Source organism: Zootoca vivipara, chromosome 11 (assembly GCF_963506605.1).
Source record: "Zootoca vivipara chromosome 11, rZooViv1.1, whole genome shotgun sequence".
NCBI classification, from domain to species: Eukaryota; Metazoa; Chordata; class Lepidosauria; order Squamata; family Lacertidae; genus Zootoca; species Zootoca vivipara.
Genome location: NC_083286.1, coordinates 38,160,446 through 38,181,451, shown reverse-complemented (window position 1 = coordinate 38,181,451; position 21,006 = coordinate 38,160,446). Strand labels below are relative to the sequence as shown.

General features: G+C 40.0%; 1 protein-coding gene across 1 annotated transcript; it reads right to left on the bottom strand.

The window, feature by feature from the left end:
- Positions 1 to 50: 50 nt before the first annotated feature.
- Positions 51 to 20,845, bottom strand: TRIM23 (tripartite motif containing 23). Its single transcript, XM_035100810.2, has 11 exons — positions 20,536 to 20,845; positions 17,404 to 17,566; positions 13,789 to 13,910; positions 12,951 to 13,229; positions 12,182 to 12,364; positions 10,171 to 10,386; positions 8,700 to 8,834; positions 6,438 to 6,567; positions 6,235 to 6,345; positions 5,602 to 5,726; positions 51 to 5,223 (listed from the first exon to the last, which is right to left on the bottom strand). Exons 1-11 carry the CDS (start codon positions 20,626 to 20,628, stop codon positions 5,044 to 5,046), a joined length of 1,737 nt encoding a protein of 578 aa, XP_034956701.1. The 5' UTR covers positions 20,629 to 20,845; the 3' UTR covers positions 51 to 5,043.
- Positions 20,846 to 21,006: the final 161 nt, after the last annotated feature.

Below are 21,006 nucleotides of genomic sequence, written 5' to 3'. Positions count from 1 at the left end.
TCTTGTGTATATATTGCAATGGTATCTAGTATGGAAAAATGCTGCAGCATTGCAAGCAGCTCTATTCCAGCACTGAAATATATTTGTGTCTTCCAACTCATTACCCACAAAATAGAATGGGGAAAAAAGGTTTTTTAGGGTTTTAAATATATTTAATTGCAAATACAACATGTAACCATAATCATATTACTGTGCATTCTTGACAATAAAAATCTCTTTACACTAAATAGCACACAAGTGATAATTTGATCCGCTAATAATTGCTAATACTAAATAGGTATTCTTTAGGTTTTGAGTGGAATTTGTTATAAAAGGATTATAGTGATTTGTCCCTTTCTTAATCCATTGTTCTTGAAATTTGAGCAAGATTGGGAAAAGTTCACCTTTTCCCCCTGGCAGATGGTTGCAGGGTGTGTACGTTCCTATTTGGGAGGCAGCAAAGGTGCATAACCTTGCAACACTTTTTGGCATACCACTGCCAGATAATTGCCTACTTCCATCCATCCGTTTCCCTCCTTCATGGGGTGGAATCCCTGCAGTCTGTCTGCAGGAGAAAAGCAAAACTGTTGCTTCAGTGCGGCTCAGGGTGGGTTCATTAAAGAACTTGGGGGATGGCACGGGGCAGGAGGAACAATTTCTCTCTCGGCACTAGATGGCACTAATGAGGAAGTGGTTCCCGCAACTTGCAGTTTCTTAGAAGTGCTTGGCTTGGAAGAAGAGCAAGTGATGCTAAATATCTTAGCTGCGTTGAGGAAGAGCAGAAGAGAAACCCAGAGAGGGGAGGGAGGATGAGAACCATCCCACTTTACTTAAGCCCTGTACTCTTCTTCATTGCTTTCAGGGGTTGTCTCAAGAAAACCTTGCTTCAGTAATCCCTGGAAGGAAGACATATGAGAACAGTGAGTGGGGTGGCTGTCATTTGCCAGCATTACCTAGGCACCTCCACTGGCTCCTGGTTTCAATTTTATCTGCTAGCTTCAGACTGCAGGCTATCCATGCATATCAGCCAGTTTCCCTTCACTCATCACCTTCATTTTGTGCCCCAAGACTAAGTGAGGTCAACCTCTAAACATGCACACATGTGCCATTTGTTTTGACCACATTCTTATGCGAGCTGACATCTATAAAGAATGGCAGGAGACAATTAGCATTCATTTGAAACCTCCCATTCCCACTTAAAAATATAAACCATCCAACATCCAGACACATTCACTCATTATTCACTTTGTTGGTTGACCATTAAAAAAAAATTGAATTGGGGGGGGGGGGGAGAAATTAAGCAGCAAAAATCTACCTCAGAAAGACGACACATTCCACCAGCTGGTTAGAGAATTTTTATTGTTAGGAGTCCAGGGCCATTTTGAAATCACACCATCAATTTTTTTTAATCCAACATTGTTTCATGAGCTATTTTATACCTCATGTAGCCCCAGAACATGGAATTCTTGGTGCTATAACCCGTCTCAATATTTCCATTCACTCCCAATCCACAATTAGAAAAGAATTCATTACATACAGTTAAAAGCTAGAGTATGTCAAGGAATGAAGCTCTATACGTTAATACGTTATTTTTTAAAGCAATACGTTAATATACACCTCTTTATTGTCACTGAATGTTGCATTTTAGTTTCACAGTTAAAACTAGACTATGACCCAATTGTTTTACAAACAGTGCCTGTTCTTAATACAGCTTTTATGCTAACCTTTAAAAATCTCCTTGGAGTTGAAACACTTCTTAAAAACAAGCACATATCAGTATACTAAACTGTGTTGAAGCTCAACATCATATGAAACAAGCTTAAGTTTATAGCTGAAATTGTTATATACAGTACAAACAAGCTGCTAAAATTTTATCTGGTAATTGTTTGAATTCAAACAAATGCAACACTTATTTTCACAGTCACTTAAGTGGATTTCAATACTTTTAATGCAAGCCCACTAAATTTATAGTAGAGCTTGACAGGAACAAACAGGTTTTTGAAAAACAAGTATTTATCCAATGTCCTAAAACATCTCGAGTGTTTTACAAGGAGAGCCCAGAACAATAACGTTACAGCTATTAAAGCCACAGAAGAACAATTCACATTTACCCTTCCCAACCGCTGCATTATCACGTGTTGTCATGCATTTGAATAGTGTTGAAGAATAAAAGAGGGTATAAATAAGTGAAAGCCTGGCCTCACTGAAATGCAGTCAAAAGTCTCCAAATTATTTCAAACACACACAGCTAGGCCTTGCACATAAAAGCGTCAAGTCTAGCTTTGTGGTATGCTGTGAAGAGGTTATTCATTGAGGCAGAGGAAAGTTCCTTGAGGGTAAAGGTCTCTTGTATGGGCAGTGATAGCCACTTGCTGTAACTAAGCAGGATTCAGCAAACAGGATTTTAGTTAAAGTGAGAGTGGTTGTGAGTATCTGCTTCATCTAGAAGAGCCAGAAAAGAAAGGAACTGCATCATGACAAGAACTGTATCTCAGCTAAGTAGCAGAATTCTCATGCTTAAAATCAGACGTAGAATTTGTGGCAGCCTACTCTATGCAATATTCCTTCCTAACTGAACACTGCATGAAGCTTTCAAGGTATTCAGACACTTTGGAGACTTATATTTGTAAAGAATTTGAGACCCCTTAGTAACATTTTTCTAGATCAGCTTACCAGGAACATTTCATCAGAAAGGTTGGAAAGGTAGTTAATACTGCAGTCCTACGCTCAGTTACACAGAAAAAGCCTCAATGGACACAGTGTAACTTAAATCTTCCACCCCCCCCCAAAAAAAACTTATGTATGGTCTTGCGCTGCATCCCTCAATGTGTACGACTGCTTACAAAAAGCAACATGTTCAACCATTTCAGCATTAACGTTTTGAACAGATCTCTATTTGAAGTAAACACATGTTGCACGTGGAACCATGAGGTGCTGCTCTGGGTAAGCTGATATACTGCTACCCCAAAGGATTATCTAATTAGTAGTTATAATTATCTAATATTAGTTGTCTTATCTAAAACCAACATAGGGAAAACAGTCTACTCAAAGAGTTTCTGAAAGGAACATTACAGGCCAGATTCAACTAACCCAACTTGTCAATGGAAGCCAGCACTAGGACTCCTGCTAATGCAATGCAGCTCTCCCCCTCCTTTCCCAAATCTGCTCTGGAGGGTTGGTAAATCCCTGGAACAGTCCATAGGAAGGAGAGGGAGGATAATTTTGTCTGGCAAGCAGAAATTCTCGTGCTGAGAGCACAATTAGAAGTGTGTGATGTTTAATTCCTATGTTGCTTGGGGAGAGAATTTGGATTTAAAAAACAGAACTATCTTGTTTAGGCCAGTACCAGTAGTCAAATTTGCCTGCCTCAGCCCTGCCTGCTGCAACCTGGGGACTAGTGACTACAGCAGCATGGAATCGGCATTTGAACTCTGAACTTTTACTCAAGCACATACATGGTATAAGATACAGGGAACGTCCTCACACAGCTGCACTCAATTCCTCCATTGGTATATTTGCAGGTGGTTATCCAGATGTATGTTACAGAACTTGGGTCCTGTAACTTGAGTGTCCTGTCAAAGATGCACATCCTCTTTCCTCAATGCACTGAATGTCCAAAAGGATGAATCCAAATGCTAACAACTGGTGTCTTCATGTAATTGAGTTAAATATTTCACTGACCTGCAAAACACAATGTGCTCAAGCAGCTAACCAAGTGATGAACTGATTAAGGCTAATGAGATAAACTGCTACAGATCCTTGTTACAGAGCCTTCCCCATTCACAGATCCTCTGGCATTAGAAAATATATATACAAGCCTATCCACCATAGAATTGTAGCCGAAAAGAAGTTTTGAAGGCAAAGCTTACCCCAGATATGAGTAAAAGTGCAGCCACTGTGACAGTGTAATTGTGCTTCAATGTTTCTTATATAGGGAGTTGCAAGAAAGGTACTTCAGCTTTCCAAAACTGTACATGATTTCCCATCAAGAACTGAAAATAAACCATTACTGAACTTATGGAAAGAGGGGTATGTAATCATGTACCACCAGATCAGAAGCTGCCTGCATGGCACAATGTACATATGGAATTCAGATGAAGGAGGGAAAGGAGGATTTTAAGAAGCTGATTAAAATAAAATTTCCTCAAAAAAGTCATTAAAACTGTATATTTAGGCAACTTCCACTTGCAGCCTCAGACAAACAAATACAACTGAGAGGAGATTTTAACCAGGGCACATTTAGGTCTACACTTGGATAGCTGGAGACCTCACCGGCCATTAACCCAGGCCCAAGAGTTTCACCCTGCATGAGAAACTCCAGCATCCATTTTACTGCCAATCCTTCCGCAAGGTGGTGTTTTTTCCTCTAAAATGGAAGATGAAGGAGGAAAACGGCAATGAAACTTTGAAGGAGTTTGGTTGCAGTAGCTTCCGAGAGGGGGAAAAAATATTTGGAGCTATAGAGTAAGGATGGCAAAGGTCTTTTGGCCTGATGGCAGCATTCACCAACTCCAAGGACCACTTGCCACTGGTAGGTATGGCCATTCCACACTCTCACATATGCAAGCTACACAAGGTACCCAGACGAAATGCACACACATCTACACGTACATAGGCTCTATGCCCATCCCGGCACCATGTCTACTTCTTTTTTTTTTCTATCAAGGTTTGTGTTTGCCTTTGTGCCCAAGTGAGATCTGAGAAAAGTGAATGCAGCAAGGCCAGCTCTGAAAGGAGCAAGGTCATATAAATGCTAAGTTCCTAAAGTACTTGTGAAAAGATAAATTAGTTGCTTAATAGGGAAGTGTAAGACCTTTCAAATTTCATTTCTTAAAAAAAAAAACACCAAGGCACCTTTCTTGCAAATCCATCACGTCACTATTGAATTACCATAATTTACAGGAATTACACACTCACTGTACCACACTCCAATAAGCATTCCAGCAAAAATGTTAGTTATTTTCTTTAGAATACATAGCCTTAGATGAAAAGTTCGTGTTTGACCATCTCAAGTCACACAAATAAATTAAGTGATCTTCAAGCTTAATGCTTCTCAAGAGGATCTTAAGCGACATCGAGTACACCTGCAGCTACCAGATGTCTCGAGAGCCAATCCAGTCCTTCATACAGTCCCATGCCACTTCGGGCATCACACCCTTGAATGAACCAGCTCCGACCACAGCAGAGTTTGTGCAGGCTCAGCAATTCTGTGACTTCTTCTACGGAAAGTGCCCCTGCCACATCCTGTAAACAATAACCATATACTTAAATGTATAGACATTAACTTAAGAATTCGTAATCTTACTTATGAATGCAGCAGATTGAAAATTAAAATCAGTGCCAAAACCTACAGAATTTTGTTAAATATATTTAAGTACCAATTATGTTTTTAAGAAACGTGGCTAGAACTCTATCTGCAAGATTTTGGAAATTAATAGAAGACCCCAAAACAGACTTAAGAAGGTTGGGATTTTTATTTATTTTTAGCTAAATTAACAGTTTATCAGAGGAAACATTACAATTAATATAGCCTTTTAAATTTTGTTTCCATACTTACTTTACACTAGCAAAATGAAGTTAAATTGAGACAAACGAGAAAACTGAAAAAAAGGACCACAATACCTGCTTATTGGCAAAGATGAGCAGCAAAGCATCTCGCAACTCTTTTTCTGTTAACAGTTTGGCAAGTTCACTGTGTGCTTCGCTGACCCTGTCTCTGTGGCTGCTATCAATAACAAACACCACCGCTACAGGAAGAGAACAATTATGCAGCTACATTTTGCTACACATTTTCATTCCACGTGCAGATATTATAAATTAGGAAATAGGGGAAAGACTCCAGTCCAGCCCTAGATTCTACATCTGAAGTCTATACATATTTTCCATAAATTGTTTACGTACTACAAACTAGCAACTGAACATTTTCTTTACTAAAATAAACTGCACTGTACAACTTTCTAAACTGTATCAGCCTGAAGCAAAGCCAAAGATCAAATCTGAAAGTAAATGCAAGTCACTCATCACAGAGACCAAAACTGAAGAAATTAAAATGTCATCTAGCAGTCAGACCCCTGAATTGTTGTACCCTGAAACACAATACCCATTGATCTCCATGGAATTTACTTTCAAACGGATGTGTTTAGAATTACAGCATTTGACAATAAACCTAGGAAACATTCCCGTTCTTACTTTTAATAGGCATAATTATTCACTGTGTATTTCAATGAGTCAAAATATGAAATATGGCACTCTTACCTTGTGTATTGAGGTAATAATGTTTCCACAAAGGCCTCAGCTTGTGTTTACCTCCTACATCCCAAATAGTGAACTTCAGATTTTTATATTCTACAGTTTCAACATTAAAACCTAAAGGAGGATGGAAAGGAAAGGCCTTTTAACCACACTTCTGACAAAGGATTTATATATATTCCACTGGTTCCGAAATCAATGTTACTTGCCTATTGTTGGAATAGGTTGCATGAATTCATCCTGCTTCAGCTTAAATAAAATGGTTGTCTTGCCAGCTCCATCTAAACCCAGAGTTACAACACGAATCTCCATTTTTGGCCCAATGTGTACCCTGTTGTCCTACAGCCAAGAAAAAAGATATTGAGAGGAACATCCTGCAAAAAGAATTTTTATTAGCTCAAGGTGCTGTGGGAAAGGAAAATCCTAATGTAATGTATCATGTAAGTTTCTTGCTTGTTAACAGTGTTTTAAGTTTCGTGAACTGCAAAGATGATTAAATGTCATAATGGAAGAAACTCGCGCTCTGATTCGTAGGGGTATATGAATTTATATGTATTGATATATATCAACTGTATTTTCCTCAGAGTGGACCTACTTAAATTATTTAGTCATGTTAATTAATTTCAGAGGGTTTCCTCTGCGTAAAATTTAGCTGAATACCACCCAATGTCAGGAGTTTCCATTGCAGAGCGAGGAGCAGTAGTCAGAAGAAATTGATCACTTCCTGTGCAGGTGTATTTGGGTGGACACATGGAGTGCTTTGAATTTCTGACACTGTGTCTCATTTATTATATGTAAGTTTCATCTTAAAGGATGCCAGTTCTGTGGGTGAGCCAAGGATAAGTAGAAAGCCAACACTTTTATTTATTTTTTGAACAAGTGTTAGATTTCACTTAACCAAGAAGATCTAAATGATTTGCAAATAACAATATAAAATATTCAAAAGAAAATAAACCAAGTAGCACATCCAGCGCTTGGGGAGGGCAAGCCACATTGTGTGAGCTGATGACTATTTGCATGATGCTGGATATTACCCCAAATGATTAATTTCTCTCATTGGTAAGTTTTTTTACTGAGGATACTAAAAGTTTTGTGACCGGAATGGTTACAATTTTAGCTCGACAATCTGCAAGGTAATATGTTTTACTAAACAAAACATGCACAATTGAAAAGGTGCAAAGTCATTTCATTAGCAGATACTACAGGTGAAACTCGGAAAATTAGAATATCGTCGAAAAGTGCATTTCTTTCAGTCTTCTTTGGCGATCACTCATAGCTGAGTAAGATTGTCTTCCATAAACACGATTTTAACAATGGGTCTGTAAGTGACTATGGAGGCCAATTCTGGATCCACACGTCCTTCCACAGTGGGGGTATTGGTTTCCAGGTGGGAGTTGATCACGGTGTGGATTTGCCAAGCATGTCTTCCTCTTAGCACGTTTCTCCCTTGCGTCCTGAGATTGAGTGTCTTCAAAGCCCATGACACCTTTGGTAAAGGCTGTTCTTCAACTGGAGCGCTCGCAGGCTAGTGTTTCCCAGTTGTCAGTGTTTATACTACATTTTTTAAAATTTGCCTTGAGACAGTCTTAAACCTCTTTTGTTGACCACCCGCATTACGCTTTCCATTTTTAAGTTCGGAACAGAGTTGTTGCTTTGGAAGACGATCATCAGGCATCCGCACAACATGACCAGTCCAATGAAGTTGATGTTGAAGAATCATTGCTTCAACACTGGTGATCTTTGCTTCTTCCAGTACACTGATAATAGTTCGCCTCTCTTCCCAAGTGATGTGTAAACATTTTCAGAGACACCGTTGATGGAATCTTTCGAGGAGTTGGAGATGGCATTTATAAGTGGTCCATGCACTTAATAATGCAACTTAAAAGGTGAAACCAATATATGAGTTAGATGCATGACATGCAAAGCAAGATATGTCAAGCCTTTATTTGTTGTAATTGTAATTTCTTGTCGTTAGGCGGGTCAATTATAAATGGAATGTAATTAATGAAATGTTTATTTTTGTTTATTTTTGTATTATTGTAACTATTCGGAATTTCCAAAGGAAAGCATTTGTAAAAATTAAAAGAAAAAGAAAATAATAATAAGTTGCATTACTGAAATAAATCACTTTTCGACTATAATTTTCCGAGTTTCACCTGTATTTTAACCAAACACTTTGAATTAGGGCAACAGCCACCATGATTTATAGGATGTTAAACAAAAGAAAAACATTCCTACACAGTCACCCTAGTCTTCAGGTCTATCTTTTTTAAAAAATGTACCGTATATATATCCAAGACATGATTGTACCAATGTTCCAAATTACTTGTAATTTGGGGAGTTTCAAAAGCCAGCTGGCTGTACTTGGGGGGGGGCAGAGGAGAAGAGGGAGGAAGAAAGAGGACAGAGTTCTTACTTCTCTCTGGATTCATGATCAGTCTTGAAGCAACCAAAACATGAGAAAACTGTACCTTTGTAAAAGTAACTGGAATGCTAGCATCAAGTTGTATATGGTCTGCAAGCTCGGTAAACTGTTGTTGTTGTTTTTGTAGTGTTTCTAGAAGCCTTGTAATTTCTTGTTTGGCCAAGACAACTCTGCAGTCATCCTTTAAAAAGGAAGCTAAATTTAATACAATGAATGCAGTACCACCTATGTGTTTTCCTTCTCAAAATCCAGTTGAACAAGAAGTTACGTCTACCAAAAAAAAAAAGTTACATTTTCTACTAAATATAAAATTGAACTTTAACTCAAGCAGATTTAAAACTGTACTGTAACTGAAATAAATTGTTTCATGATACATCAACAATGGAGAAACGGAAGACAGGAATGTAGGCTGTTCAAAGAAGCTTCTGTTTGTCTTAAGGAAAACACAGTAACACTACACAGCAACCAAGACAAGAAAGCTACTGTTTTATTCAATTGAAACAACACTGGCAAATATAAAGACTTAAATGGAAAAAGAATCTAGTTAGGATTAAAAATGGGTGCTACTATCAACACACACGATTGCTCCTTTTCTTGTTTTATTTTGTTTGGTGCACGAGAGGCAGCTGAATACCTTTATTTTAAATACAGGTAGGTAGCCGTGTTGGTCTGAGTCGAAGCAAAATAAGAAAATTCCTTCAGTAGCACCTTAAAGACCAACTAAGTTTATATTTTGGTATGAGCTTTCGTGTGCATGCACACTTCTTCAGAATCTGAAGAAGTGTGCATACACACGAAAGCTCATACCAAAATATAAACTTAGTTGGTCTTTAAGGTGCTACTGAAGGAATTTATTTTAAATGCTCAAGTGACTATGTAAGAACATTGCCCCTACAGTATTTTGTCTCTCAAAGCCAAGCCTAATAGGTTTCTACATAAATTTCTATTCAACTAGCTACTTCTCCGAAGTGTGGCTCCCAAACGTTTCACTGGAAAAAGGCATCACCAACTACGTTAAACTTTTATATTTCAAACCTATCCTTTGACTCAGATGCTACAGCACTTTTGCCTCCCATCTCCCCCCCTTTTGTTATCCTTTTGTTATCCAATACTTCTCCCTCCCACAAGGGACTCACCGTACAGATAAACTTTTACAAACCACTGGTGCATAGCTGTCAAGTTTTCCCTTTTCTCGTGAGGAAGCCTATTCAGCATAAGGGAATTTCCCTTAAAAAAAAGGGAGAACTTGAAAGCTATGCACTGGTGTGTCCCAATTCACCATTTGTAGAAGCAGAATTTTAGAATAACTAAGCTTACACATACAATTAACCCAATCAAAGCAAATCCCTAACACAGTATTTTCCAAACAATTATTATTTATAAACCACCTGACATTGTCAACCTGAGTCAGCAATCTTATATATATATATATATATAGAGAGAGAGAGAGAGAGAGAGAGAGAGAGAGAGAGAGAGAGAGAGAGAGAGAGGGGGGGGGCACTTTATGGATACTTCACCTGCTGCAGTGTCTTTTCACAGTGAAGGCAAGCTGTTGAAACCTGGGACAACAGAATAGTCATATCTTCTTGCTGTTGCCTAAGCCAGATCAATTTCTCCCGCACATGGGCATCAACCACACTAAGTGCCATTTCTTCTTGGCGGCAGAGGGTTTCATGAAGATCAGAAAAATAGGCTCGTACACATGAACGAGCATTCTCTGCAGTACCTGGAACCTGGGTGGTTATGAAATCAAGGAGACAGGCATTACGTTGTTGCAGACCTCTTTAAGACAGAGCTTTAATATCCTTCTCCATTGCAATGGGCTGGCACACAAATTTCCAGTAGACTGCTTAACATAAGACATATCTCTGGAGAAATTAGTGTTCATTTTTAAAATGTTACCAGCCTCCATTATTGTGAGGAAAGCTAGAAGAATAATGTCAGTGTGTTTTGAATGTTAAAGGAGTGCAAGAAGATTGGAAGGACTTTATTGCATATATACAGAAGCATGTACATTAGCAGGATTTTAAAAATACTTGTAAAGGCATAGACTGGACAATAAGTAATTTTAATAATTTTATAATTTAAAATGGACATGCACTATGATGATAAACTATGGAACCAGGGAAGGGAATAGGGGAAGTCAACTCTTTTTTAATGTTTGAATATGTATTGTTTTTATTTTTTGTTGGTTTTGGAAAATTAATAAAATATTTTAAAAAATGAATGTTAAAGTATTGCCAAAATATTTTATGTTTTCAAATCTCATGATCTCTGTTGGCTCTCCCATGAGTTGGAAGTGCTGACTCCCTATTCTGAATCAACCCAGCTAGAAGAGGCACAGTACTCCATAATATACTGTATATTAACAGCTCACTGTTAGAACTACTCTTAACAGTATGGTCCTTCCACTTTCCCAGTAGTATCTATCCTTTGAATAAACTTTTGCCAAGTGCCTTAGCAAAAGACTGTAAACCTATTAACTCATTGCTTTTAGAAGTGAAAATCACAAATTAGGAGTAACTGAGGGCCAAAATTGTAGCTCTAGAATACAGAATTATGTACCACACACAAATCACTACATCTAAAGCAAAGTGTAACAAAAGTACCAGGTATATTCTAATATGTATCTTCATTCAAATCATCTGTTGGTGATCAGGCCAGGGCAGTCTCGAGCAGGTCGCGCACCCTGGCGCTGAGGGGCAGAGATTGCTCTGGCGTGCCCGCCCTTGCAGGGCGCAGCATGGCTTCCGCGCAGCTTTGCCGCGCAGCGCCCTGCCTACTGGCCCGGCACCCTGGCGCCCCGCGCCCCCGGGACTCTACCTTGAGCCGGCCCTGGATCAGGCTAATCTAATTCATGACGTTTCCACAGAAAACCTTATATAATCAACACTGCTATTTCTGCATAATACTAAGGTTGGTGTCCTAGTCAAATCACCTAGGAACAGTATTAGGAGATTCTGAAAAGAAATTGAAACACAGACTGGAATCCAAAAAAACACAAACCTAAGATCCACGTGTCCAGGAAATGTCAGGTTTGTATTTCACAAGTAGCTACCTGCCACGCTACATAGTAAGCCATTTTTGAAAATGAAAAACTTTCCAAATCATTTAGTGATATGGCAGTACAGTAAATAAAAACCCTACTAGGTAAGTCTAAGTACCTAAGCATGCACTTTGTATCCTAGCTGTATTTTTCATTATCATCTCTATAATTATTCTAAAATCAATCATTTCTGCTTCTTCATGGCTGCTTTCTTCTGAAAAACAGCTTTGCAAAATAGTCCATTACCACTGGTGAGTTAACAGTATAGACTTCTTGGCTCTATCTTCTCCTTCCAGAAGGTCCTCTACCCTTGCACATACCAACTTATTTTTGATAAGTGGCCTTGAAAAAGCTTTTGTAGGTCATGCTAATACTGGATAACGTGGCATACGGCTTCATTAAAAAAGTGTAAAGGGGTGGGGAGATATTAACAGTTATAATAAAGATTATGTGGAGGTTGAGGAAACGACAAGATTGCTTACATGTTCTGTATGAGCCATTCCAATTCCATCTTCAATTATCTGTTCTCCTCCTTCTATTTGCTGAACTATTCCAACTAGTTTCCGAGAATAATCTGATATTTCTTCTGTGAAAGTTCTTATACAGTGAGCCATGTCTAAAATGGAAGCACGGATCTGGTTTGCTTCTGGTTCCAAAACACTGTGCTAAGGGGAAAGCATCAAAAGTAAATCTGAACACCCATTTCCAAGTTTTTCCCATCTACAAATTCTGCCCCCACACGGTATGAGAGAAAAGAGAGCAAAACTTTGGACATTCTGCCTCTGGTGCTTAGTGCAGAAATGTGGGCACACAAGGTAACTAGTCTTTGCATGCTCCTTTGCATAGATCATCTTTCAAAGCAGTGATCTTTAATTTATCATAGTAAGATTTAAAACATTTAAACTTTATTATTATTTAACAAGAAGTATGTAAAGACTAGTTATGTTTCAAAAGAGATAGAAAATTAAATATAAGCATTAGATGGACAGTATTATACATCAATCTGCGAACACAAAATTGTCTAGCAGCCCTACTAAGTGACAGCAAGAAAGCAGCTTTAGTGATAGCTTAATGATACCCTGGAACATTGCCTTTATTAAATTGATTAAATAAGTCATGTAAAGAATAGGAGAGGGAACAAAATATATTCTGATGATTTGTCAAGTGGGCAAAAAAACCAACACAAATTCTCCTTTTCAGTCACATATTAACAATGACATAGCTGGACAATAAAGAATTGACATAACCTACTTTATGACCCTGATGCTTTCCATATTCTTTGCAGACACAACACATGAGAGGACTGGCTTGACATCCTTCTTCCAGGCACACAAATTCAATAGCATGCACTTGGTGCTGAGAGCACATGGTCTTCTCATGAGGTTTATCAGCAAGGGGCACACGTCTGTGTTTTGCAAGTGTCTTCGTGGAATGTGTGAGTTGGGAACACTCTGCACACAGGTGAGTGGCACAAACAGTGCAGTATACTGAAGCAAGATGCGTTTCATCTTCATCACACCGGACAATGCACTAACAAAAAGAAAAACTAGAACATTATTTACTCATGGTGACTGGTCGCATAAAAATGTTTTCAATATTAGATTCCAGGGCATTGTAAAAACATACTAAAATGCACACAATTAAATCAGTAAAATCTTTTCAAACCACTTGGTGAATAAAAGTGCTGAAAGCTTATTATGGCTACAAATCAAAATCCCAACACTTGCCCAATCATCGCCCAATTGATGAAACAAATTTTTATAGATACCTGCATACGCTTTCTAGAAATAACTATATAGTCAAAAATATCAAGTGGAACAGCCGTTACTTGACAGTGCAGGTAGAAATCTAAAATTATATAGGCCAGGAGAATCTATACCACTCGAACATGTAATTTAGCTCCAGATCTTTTAGTTGTTAATGTAGCAATGTTGCAATCATTTACAGTATATTGGTGAAACAACTGAATTAAAATCAAACATTTATCCATGACATCTGAAAAGGACAATCAAACTGAAATATAAAAAAGTGATTGGGAACACTACTCTGAAAGTTACACTTAATGAAATACAAAGTTGATTACTACTACCTCTCCAGAGAGGCCAATGGCTTCTTCAGTTGTCCCACACTGACCACCAAGCCCATTTTGAAGTCGTTCCAGGAGTTCCAACAAAGCAAAGTTTTTTTTCAAACCCCAGACACCAGAATCTCCTGTTTTGGAGGGGAAAAAATCAAGTCAGCAAAAACAATATTCTTTTGAAAAGTGATTCCATAGCCAGAGAAGTTTTTCAGTTTGAACAAGCTCTCTCTCAAGATCTTATGGTCCCATTAGATTTTATAAACTATGGTATATGCTGGATCTTCCTTATTCACCATACTTCTACTGTAACCCCATGTTTGGTTGTGGAACATCAGTGTGAGAAGTTTTCTGCTAACTTTCAGAAGACTTCATAGATTAGCACTAATATATTTTTCCTTTCACTCATCGATCTTTGGTCTGAAGCCTTTGTGTGTAGTCTAAAGTTAATAACTTAGGGCTTATTCATTTTAATGGGACACACTGAAACTCAATAGGGTACAAAATGCTGGTCTTGGGCTGAATTGTGATATTCATTTTTAACAGCAAACCTTTAAATATGTTAGTGCTACCGAATTTGTACTGACCCAGTACAAATTGCTTCTATCCCTGCTGGCTTCGATTTTTAATTAACCAACCCAAATGTTGTTAGAGGTTAGGATAAATACTTCATGGAAAGCTGGGTTTTTTACCTTTTCACACATATATATTTTCATGGATGAATTCCAGTACAGTACTTCAAAACAAATTGTGATTTTGATTAAGCCTGCTCAAATTTACTTCAGCTAATGCAGGAACTATCCAGAGTGTTACCTGCCAGGTTCCTCACTAAAAAAAAAAATATTTACTTGATATATACCAGGGGTCCCCAAACTAAGGCCCGGGGGCCGGATGCGGCCCAATAGCCTTCTAAATCCGGCCCGCGGACGGGCCAGGAATCAGCATGTTTTTACATGAGTAGAATGTGTCCTTTTATATAAAATGCATCTCTGGGTTATTTGTGGGGCATAGGAATTTGTTCATTTCCCCCCAAAAAATATAGTTCGGCCCCCCACAAGGTCTGAGGGACAATGGACTGGCCCCCTGCTGAAAAAGTTCGCTGACCCCTGATATATACCATATGTGCAGGTAACAGAATTTTATAGATATGTCTATTTCATGAAATCTATGGAACATTCTAAACAACAACAACAAACCTACAGCTTTTGGCAGCCTTTCCTTAGAAAAGAAATGAAGCTTGAATAGCAGGGAGCCTGCAGATCAGAAACAAGACTGCATTATGTGGGCAATCATGGGGTGAATAGTGAGCCCATTGATTGCAGTACACCAGTCACTAAATGGGCAAACATTCCTCTTTGATTCATCAGTGACTGAGGACATCAGAGCCAGAACACACACTTTCTGCAACAGACATTAAGAAGAGTTCCCCTGCTCAAGAAACCAGAACAAAACTCGAAAAGGATAGCTGTGATTGTCTGGCATACAAGTACAGGAAGGGATGCAGGGAGGATGATTGACTAGCGGTGCTAATTTGGTGTTAACCACGTACATTCTGGGTCTCGTGTTTGTTTTCATTTCTGTTCTGCCCAAGCTGTTCTCTCTTCCATAGCTTAGCTTTTCAGCCCCTTTCCAAACTCTCCCACCACCGAAAGGAGGAAAATTCAGAGAAGTTACTAGCAGTCTCTTTACAGCGATCGGCAAGAAGTGAAAAAACAATTTAATGCACCTCCATGATGAAGGTTCCTTAGTGCTATTGATGGGAATGTGTAACCATTCACAGAAAGTCAAATCCTAGATCAAATAACTGAACTGTGTATGCTTTGGAAAGGGGTGGATGCAAAGTGAAGACTGAGGAAATCATGGAAGAAATTCCTACAAGTTCTACAAACAGGAAAGGGGGGAAGCAGCAAATTGCTTTCCCCCAATCCCTCAATATTTGAGCAGTGAGCAGGCGAGAGAAAATGAAGTGTTGCAAAGATTTCTTCCCAGATTTCTCCCTAGGACTGAGGCACAAACATATTCAGGTTGTTCAGCTTAATCATAAGATCCTACAAGGAGTAAGGCTTATGAAGGCTGAGTCACACACAGTTTCAATGAGCACATTTAATGATGCCTTGATGGGTGTTTCTGTCTTCAAAGATTTTGTTTTGGGTCACTGCACCTTAACTTAATAGGGATCTGAGATGGCCTGTACAAACAAAGCTAGTATTTGTGTTTAAAAGGAAATGTCCGCCCTCTTAAAACAGCTCAGTTCTTTCTGCACAGTTGCCCCCTACCTGATGGCACTTTTCTCCCTCCCCTACTTCAAATCCTTCATCACCACCACCCCCTTTTCATAGCCCTCAGCACAACCAGAATAAATCCTTAAGTATACATATTTATGCACTATAACCCTTGTCTCTGCCTACTGTTCAAATTTAGACTGTAACCTCCTCAGGGCAGGGACATGTCTTTTTCTTATGCTGCTCCTTGTGGTTCCATGCACACAGATGGCATTATACAAATTAATGCTACATAATAAAACTATTTTGCCTTATAAACACAACCTTGCTTGACTCAACCTGTCTGACCTTGCTACCATTTTTATTGTCTTATGACATTAAGCACTAAACAGCTGTCCTGAGATAACCTCACAAGCAATGTTTACAATATTACCATAATGTGAGCAAGATTAGAAATATAGGTTGGTATCAAACTAAGTAATATCAGAGCAGAATCACTGAAATCAATGGACTTAAGTTAGTCATGACTAAATCCAGAGATTTCAGTGGGCCTACTCTGAATATGACTGGTTGACTACCACCCATATTTAATAAAATAAAAAGTTGAAATAGTTACGAGTGAATGATGTTGCACACTTGGCAGCGGGGGGCTACAGGAAAGTGCTATAGTTCAATGGTAGATTCAATGGCATCTCTAGGTAGGGAAATATCCCTGTCCAAAACCCTAGTCAGGGTTGACAATAGTGAGCTAGAAGGACTGCTGGCCTATGTATCTTTACAGTTAGTTCTAGAAGAGTCCCTTGTTGATGCAGAAAAAAATGGATTTTGACTTTTGCTTTCATGCATAACCACCAAGGCTTCTCAAAAGTATATGTTCTTACAGGCAAATCCTAAACTTGTTTTACTTTAAGGTATCTTTCAATGTGTTCAATACACTATAGGCTGGGTAATCTATTATGCTTCAAATGAGGTTATCCTTCCCCTAAAACATTAAATCTTCCATACGTTTTCATAGTGCACACTGCTCTTTTCATCACATCACATTCCTGCAACTTTTGAAGGGCACAAGTCGAACTTCTGAATTGCCTTGCAACCAATGTCAGTGTTTTGTTTTTTAAGTGGCGGTTTGCCTCAGTATATTCAAGCTATGCAGATATATTTTAAGTGTGTCTGTTGTACCTGCCCATTTGGCGAACCTATATGAAATGACTGCTACCTCCAGCGTGAGAGGTAGTGTATTAATACAAGCGGGGAGAGTGCTGCTGTACTGGTGTCCTCCTTGTGGGCCTCCCATAGGCATCTGGTTAGTCAATTTGAGAACAGGATGGTGGACCTACATAGGTCATTAGTCTTCTCAGCAGGGCTTTTCTTATGTTCTTAATTCAACAATTTCTAAGAAGCTTACCTAACTCAGTAACCTGCCGATCAAAAGGACACCGAACTGCTCTGCCATGGAGAGGAAGTCGAGTGAGACAGTCATGGCAGACTGTATGACCACACAAAAGCAGTCTGGGAACTTTGTCTCCTTGCAGTGAAAATACATCTTCACAGACTCCACATTCCAGAACCTGTAATTTACAAGGGAATACTTTCAGTTTTTAAGCACTAGGGAAGAGCTTAAAGTTAGTGGTAAAGAGCAGGCAAAAAAGGTCCCAGGTTCAATCCCTTGTATCTCCAGGTAGGCCTGGGACTCATGCCGGAAGTCCTGGCACTGCCTGTCAGTCAGCATCAACAGTACTTACTTAGACCAATATTCTGACTTGGTATGAGGCAGCTTCGTATGTTCCTAAGTGGTTAACAATGTCTATTTGGATGCAGCCAACAGATGCTACTATGGATGGGGATCAGGACAGCCGCATCAGTCTCTCAGGTCAGACCTCATTATGATTAAGATTCAGGTTAGCTCTATATACTAAGAACTACGAGATAATCAGTGGATCCTAAAAACTGTAGTCCTTACTGGTTGGTATGTTGTATTCCCTAGATCAGGCATCCCCAAACTGCGGCCCTCCAGGTGTTTTGGCCTACAACTCCCATGATCCTTAGCTAACAGGACCAGTGGTCAGGGATGATAATAATATAATAATAATAATTTATTATTTATACCCCGCCCATCTGGCTGGGCTTCCCCTGCCACTCTGGGCGACTTCCAACAAACATTAAAATACATCAAATATCACAGATTAAAAACTTCCCTAAACAAGGCTGCCTTTAGGTATTTTCTAAATGTCAGGTAGTTGCTTATCTCTCTGACCTCTGATGGGAGGGTGTTCCACAGGGCGGGTGCCACTACCGAGAAGGCCCTCTACCTGCTTCCCTGTAGCTTTGCTTCTCGCAGTGAGGTAACCGCCAGATGGCCCTCGGCGCTGGACCTCAGTGTCCGGGCAGAACAATGGGGGTGGAGACGCTCCTTCAGGTATACTGGACCGAGGCCATTTAGGGCTTTAAAGGTCAGCACCAACACTTTGAATTGTGCTCGGAAACGTTCTGGGAGCCAATGTAGGTCTTTCAAGACTGGTGTTATGTGGTCTTGGCAGCCGCTCCCAGTCACCAGTCTAGCTGCCGCATTCTGGATTAGTTGTAGTTTCCGGGTCACCTTCAAAGATAACCCCACATAGAGCGCATTGCAGTAATCCAAGCGAGAGATAACCAGAGAATGCACCACTCTGGCGAGGCAGTCCACAGGCAGGTAGGGTCTTGTAGTACAAAACATCTGGAGGGCCGAAGTTTGGAGATGCCTGCCCTAGACTACCTTACTACACGCATCTGTCCTACTGAGTGAATTGGGGCTTACTTCTAGGTAAGGGGTATAGGTATAGGTACAGGACTGCAGCCTTAGTCTCGGTATAGTTGTACTTCTACATAGGAGGGAGAACGTTTCAAGTAACTGAACTTAAGATAGCACTTTGAAGAAAGTAACAACTATTTTCCTATGAAGGTCTTTAGAAGAAATCACATTTTTTTATTCCACACAGCAAAAATTTCAATTTATTTATTATTTAATAATTTTTTAAAAAGAAACTTTTAATAAGATAGCATGTAAAAATTACAAATTAAACAAGTATACCTGTATATCAATAATATAACAATTCATAATTTAAAATATATGTATTAAAATAGCAAATTCAAACCCATCACTGTAACTAACATAGATAATATGTGGGCAAGCTGGAATACAACCCATTTGTGTGGGTTTGTAACTTTTGTGAACTCAGGTGTCAGGCTGACCCTTAGGGTTAAACCATACATTTTGGACCAGGATTATTAAGTATCTATCACTCAAGATAACTGGTAAAATTATATCTGCATTATGCACATTTTTTCTGTATGGCAGAACATCCAAATGAAGTATAGCCACAAACTGGTTCTCATGTTCATGATCATAACCCACCCAAGGTCACTAGACACTCTTGTGGAACGAACATAATGCGTTTTTGCATCAAAGAACTATAGAATCATAGAACTGTAGAGTTGGAAGGGACCACGAGGACCATCTAGTCCAACCCCCTGCAAAATTTTCAAAATAAGACAGAAGGCTATCAAAATACAACGTCCATATTGTTTACGATACTTAATATGTTTCCTGTTCTGTAACAAATGTTTGCACAGTTCCCAAACAGTTTCACCTCTTCATCTGTTCTGCCCCTCTATATTCTTGCCATCTATACTGTAATGGAAAAAATCCTTATACCTTCAATAACTCTATGATGGGCAGAACTTAAAAGTTCTACTCAAAGCAGACCCATGGAAATCAAAGTTAGTACAGTCAAACCTCATGTTGCGTCCACTGCGGGTTGCGTTTTTTTGTGATATGAACACAGCGGACCCAGAAGTGTTTACTTCCAGGTTTCGCTGCACGCGCATATGCACAAAACCACTGCTCGGGTTGCGGACTTTTTGCACCCCGGAACCGATTGCGTTCATAACCCAAGGTACCCCTGTAATGTCCATTAATTTAGATGGGTCTATTGTGAGCAGAACTTAGCTGCACCCAACCCTACATTTTCTGTTTCTTTGCCACCGCTGCATCTTCATGTCCTAAGATGTTCCACTTGCTTAATTACCGCCTACTGCACAGATGCAAAAAGCTGGAACCCTGCCGGAGAAAAAAAGCTGGAACCCTACATGTGATTCCCCCTACCTTGTCCCACCTCCTCATTTGTCAAACCTATCTGACACGCATGGTAAATCGCTCTGGATATCCCCTTGCTTTAGACAGTACGGAACATACAACGTAGCATACCGGTGTGTGTGTGTGTGTGTGTGTGTGTGTGTGTGTGTGTGTGTGTGTACCTCTCTCTCTGTGTGTAATGTGAAGGGGGGACGGGGAAAATACACACGAGGGTTGCCCAACTCGGGCACAACCGGAGAGAATCGTCCCGCAAAGCGTGAAGGCTCTTGCAGGAGATGAAGACGCTACAGACCAAAGGGGGCGGGGGCTCCCCCTCTCCCCTCCCGCCCCCAACCCAATACAGCGAACGACGAGGCGGCTCCGCCAAGGCGGCTTGGAAGCCCCACCCGGCCTCCCTCTGCTCACCTTCACCACAGGCCCGGCCGGACTCCGGCTCTGCCTGCTCCCGGCATCCAGCCCCGCACTAGCCCCGACCTTGTTTATACCCAGCGCGGCCATCTTGGAGAAGGAAGGAGAAAGACCAAGAAGCAGCTGCCTTCGCCGCTCCCACAGCGGAGTGTCCCCCTGGAGACGGGGCGGGGTTACGCGCCTACGTCACCAAAGAGAGCCGTAGGTAAAGAAGACGGTACAAACGTCAAAAAACACACACACAACAAGGTCGCTTTCCCCGTATCTTAACGATACCCGGTCTGTAAGCATTGCGCATGCCCGTTTCTTGTCACTCCCCGTTCCCCACTATGCCATTGGCCGCCATGATAGCGGCGACGAGGGACGTAAAAAAAAAAAAGACTACAGCTCCCATAATGCATCACTTTGACAGCTCGCCTTTTCTACGGGGCAGGAAAAGAAAGCCTATGGAGAGACGGACGATCCAAA

Coding starts and splice junctions, on each gene's coding strand:
- TRIM23 (XM_035100810.2), bottom strand. CDS start 20,628: ATGGCCGCGCTGGGTATAAACAAGGTCGGGGCTAGTGCGGGGCTGGAT. Junction 13,230..13,788: donor CCATTGGCCTCTCTGGAGAG/GTAGTAGTAATC, acceptor TCTTTTTGTTAG/TGCATTGTCCGGTGTGATGA. Junction 6,346..6,437: donor GCAACCTATTCCAACAATAG/GCAAGTAACATT, acceptor ATCCTCCTTTAG/GTTTTAATGTTGAAACTGTA.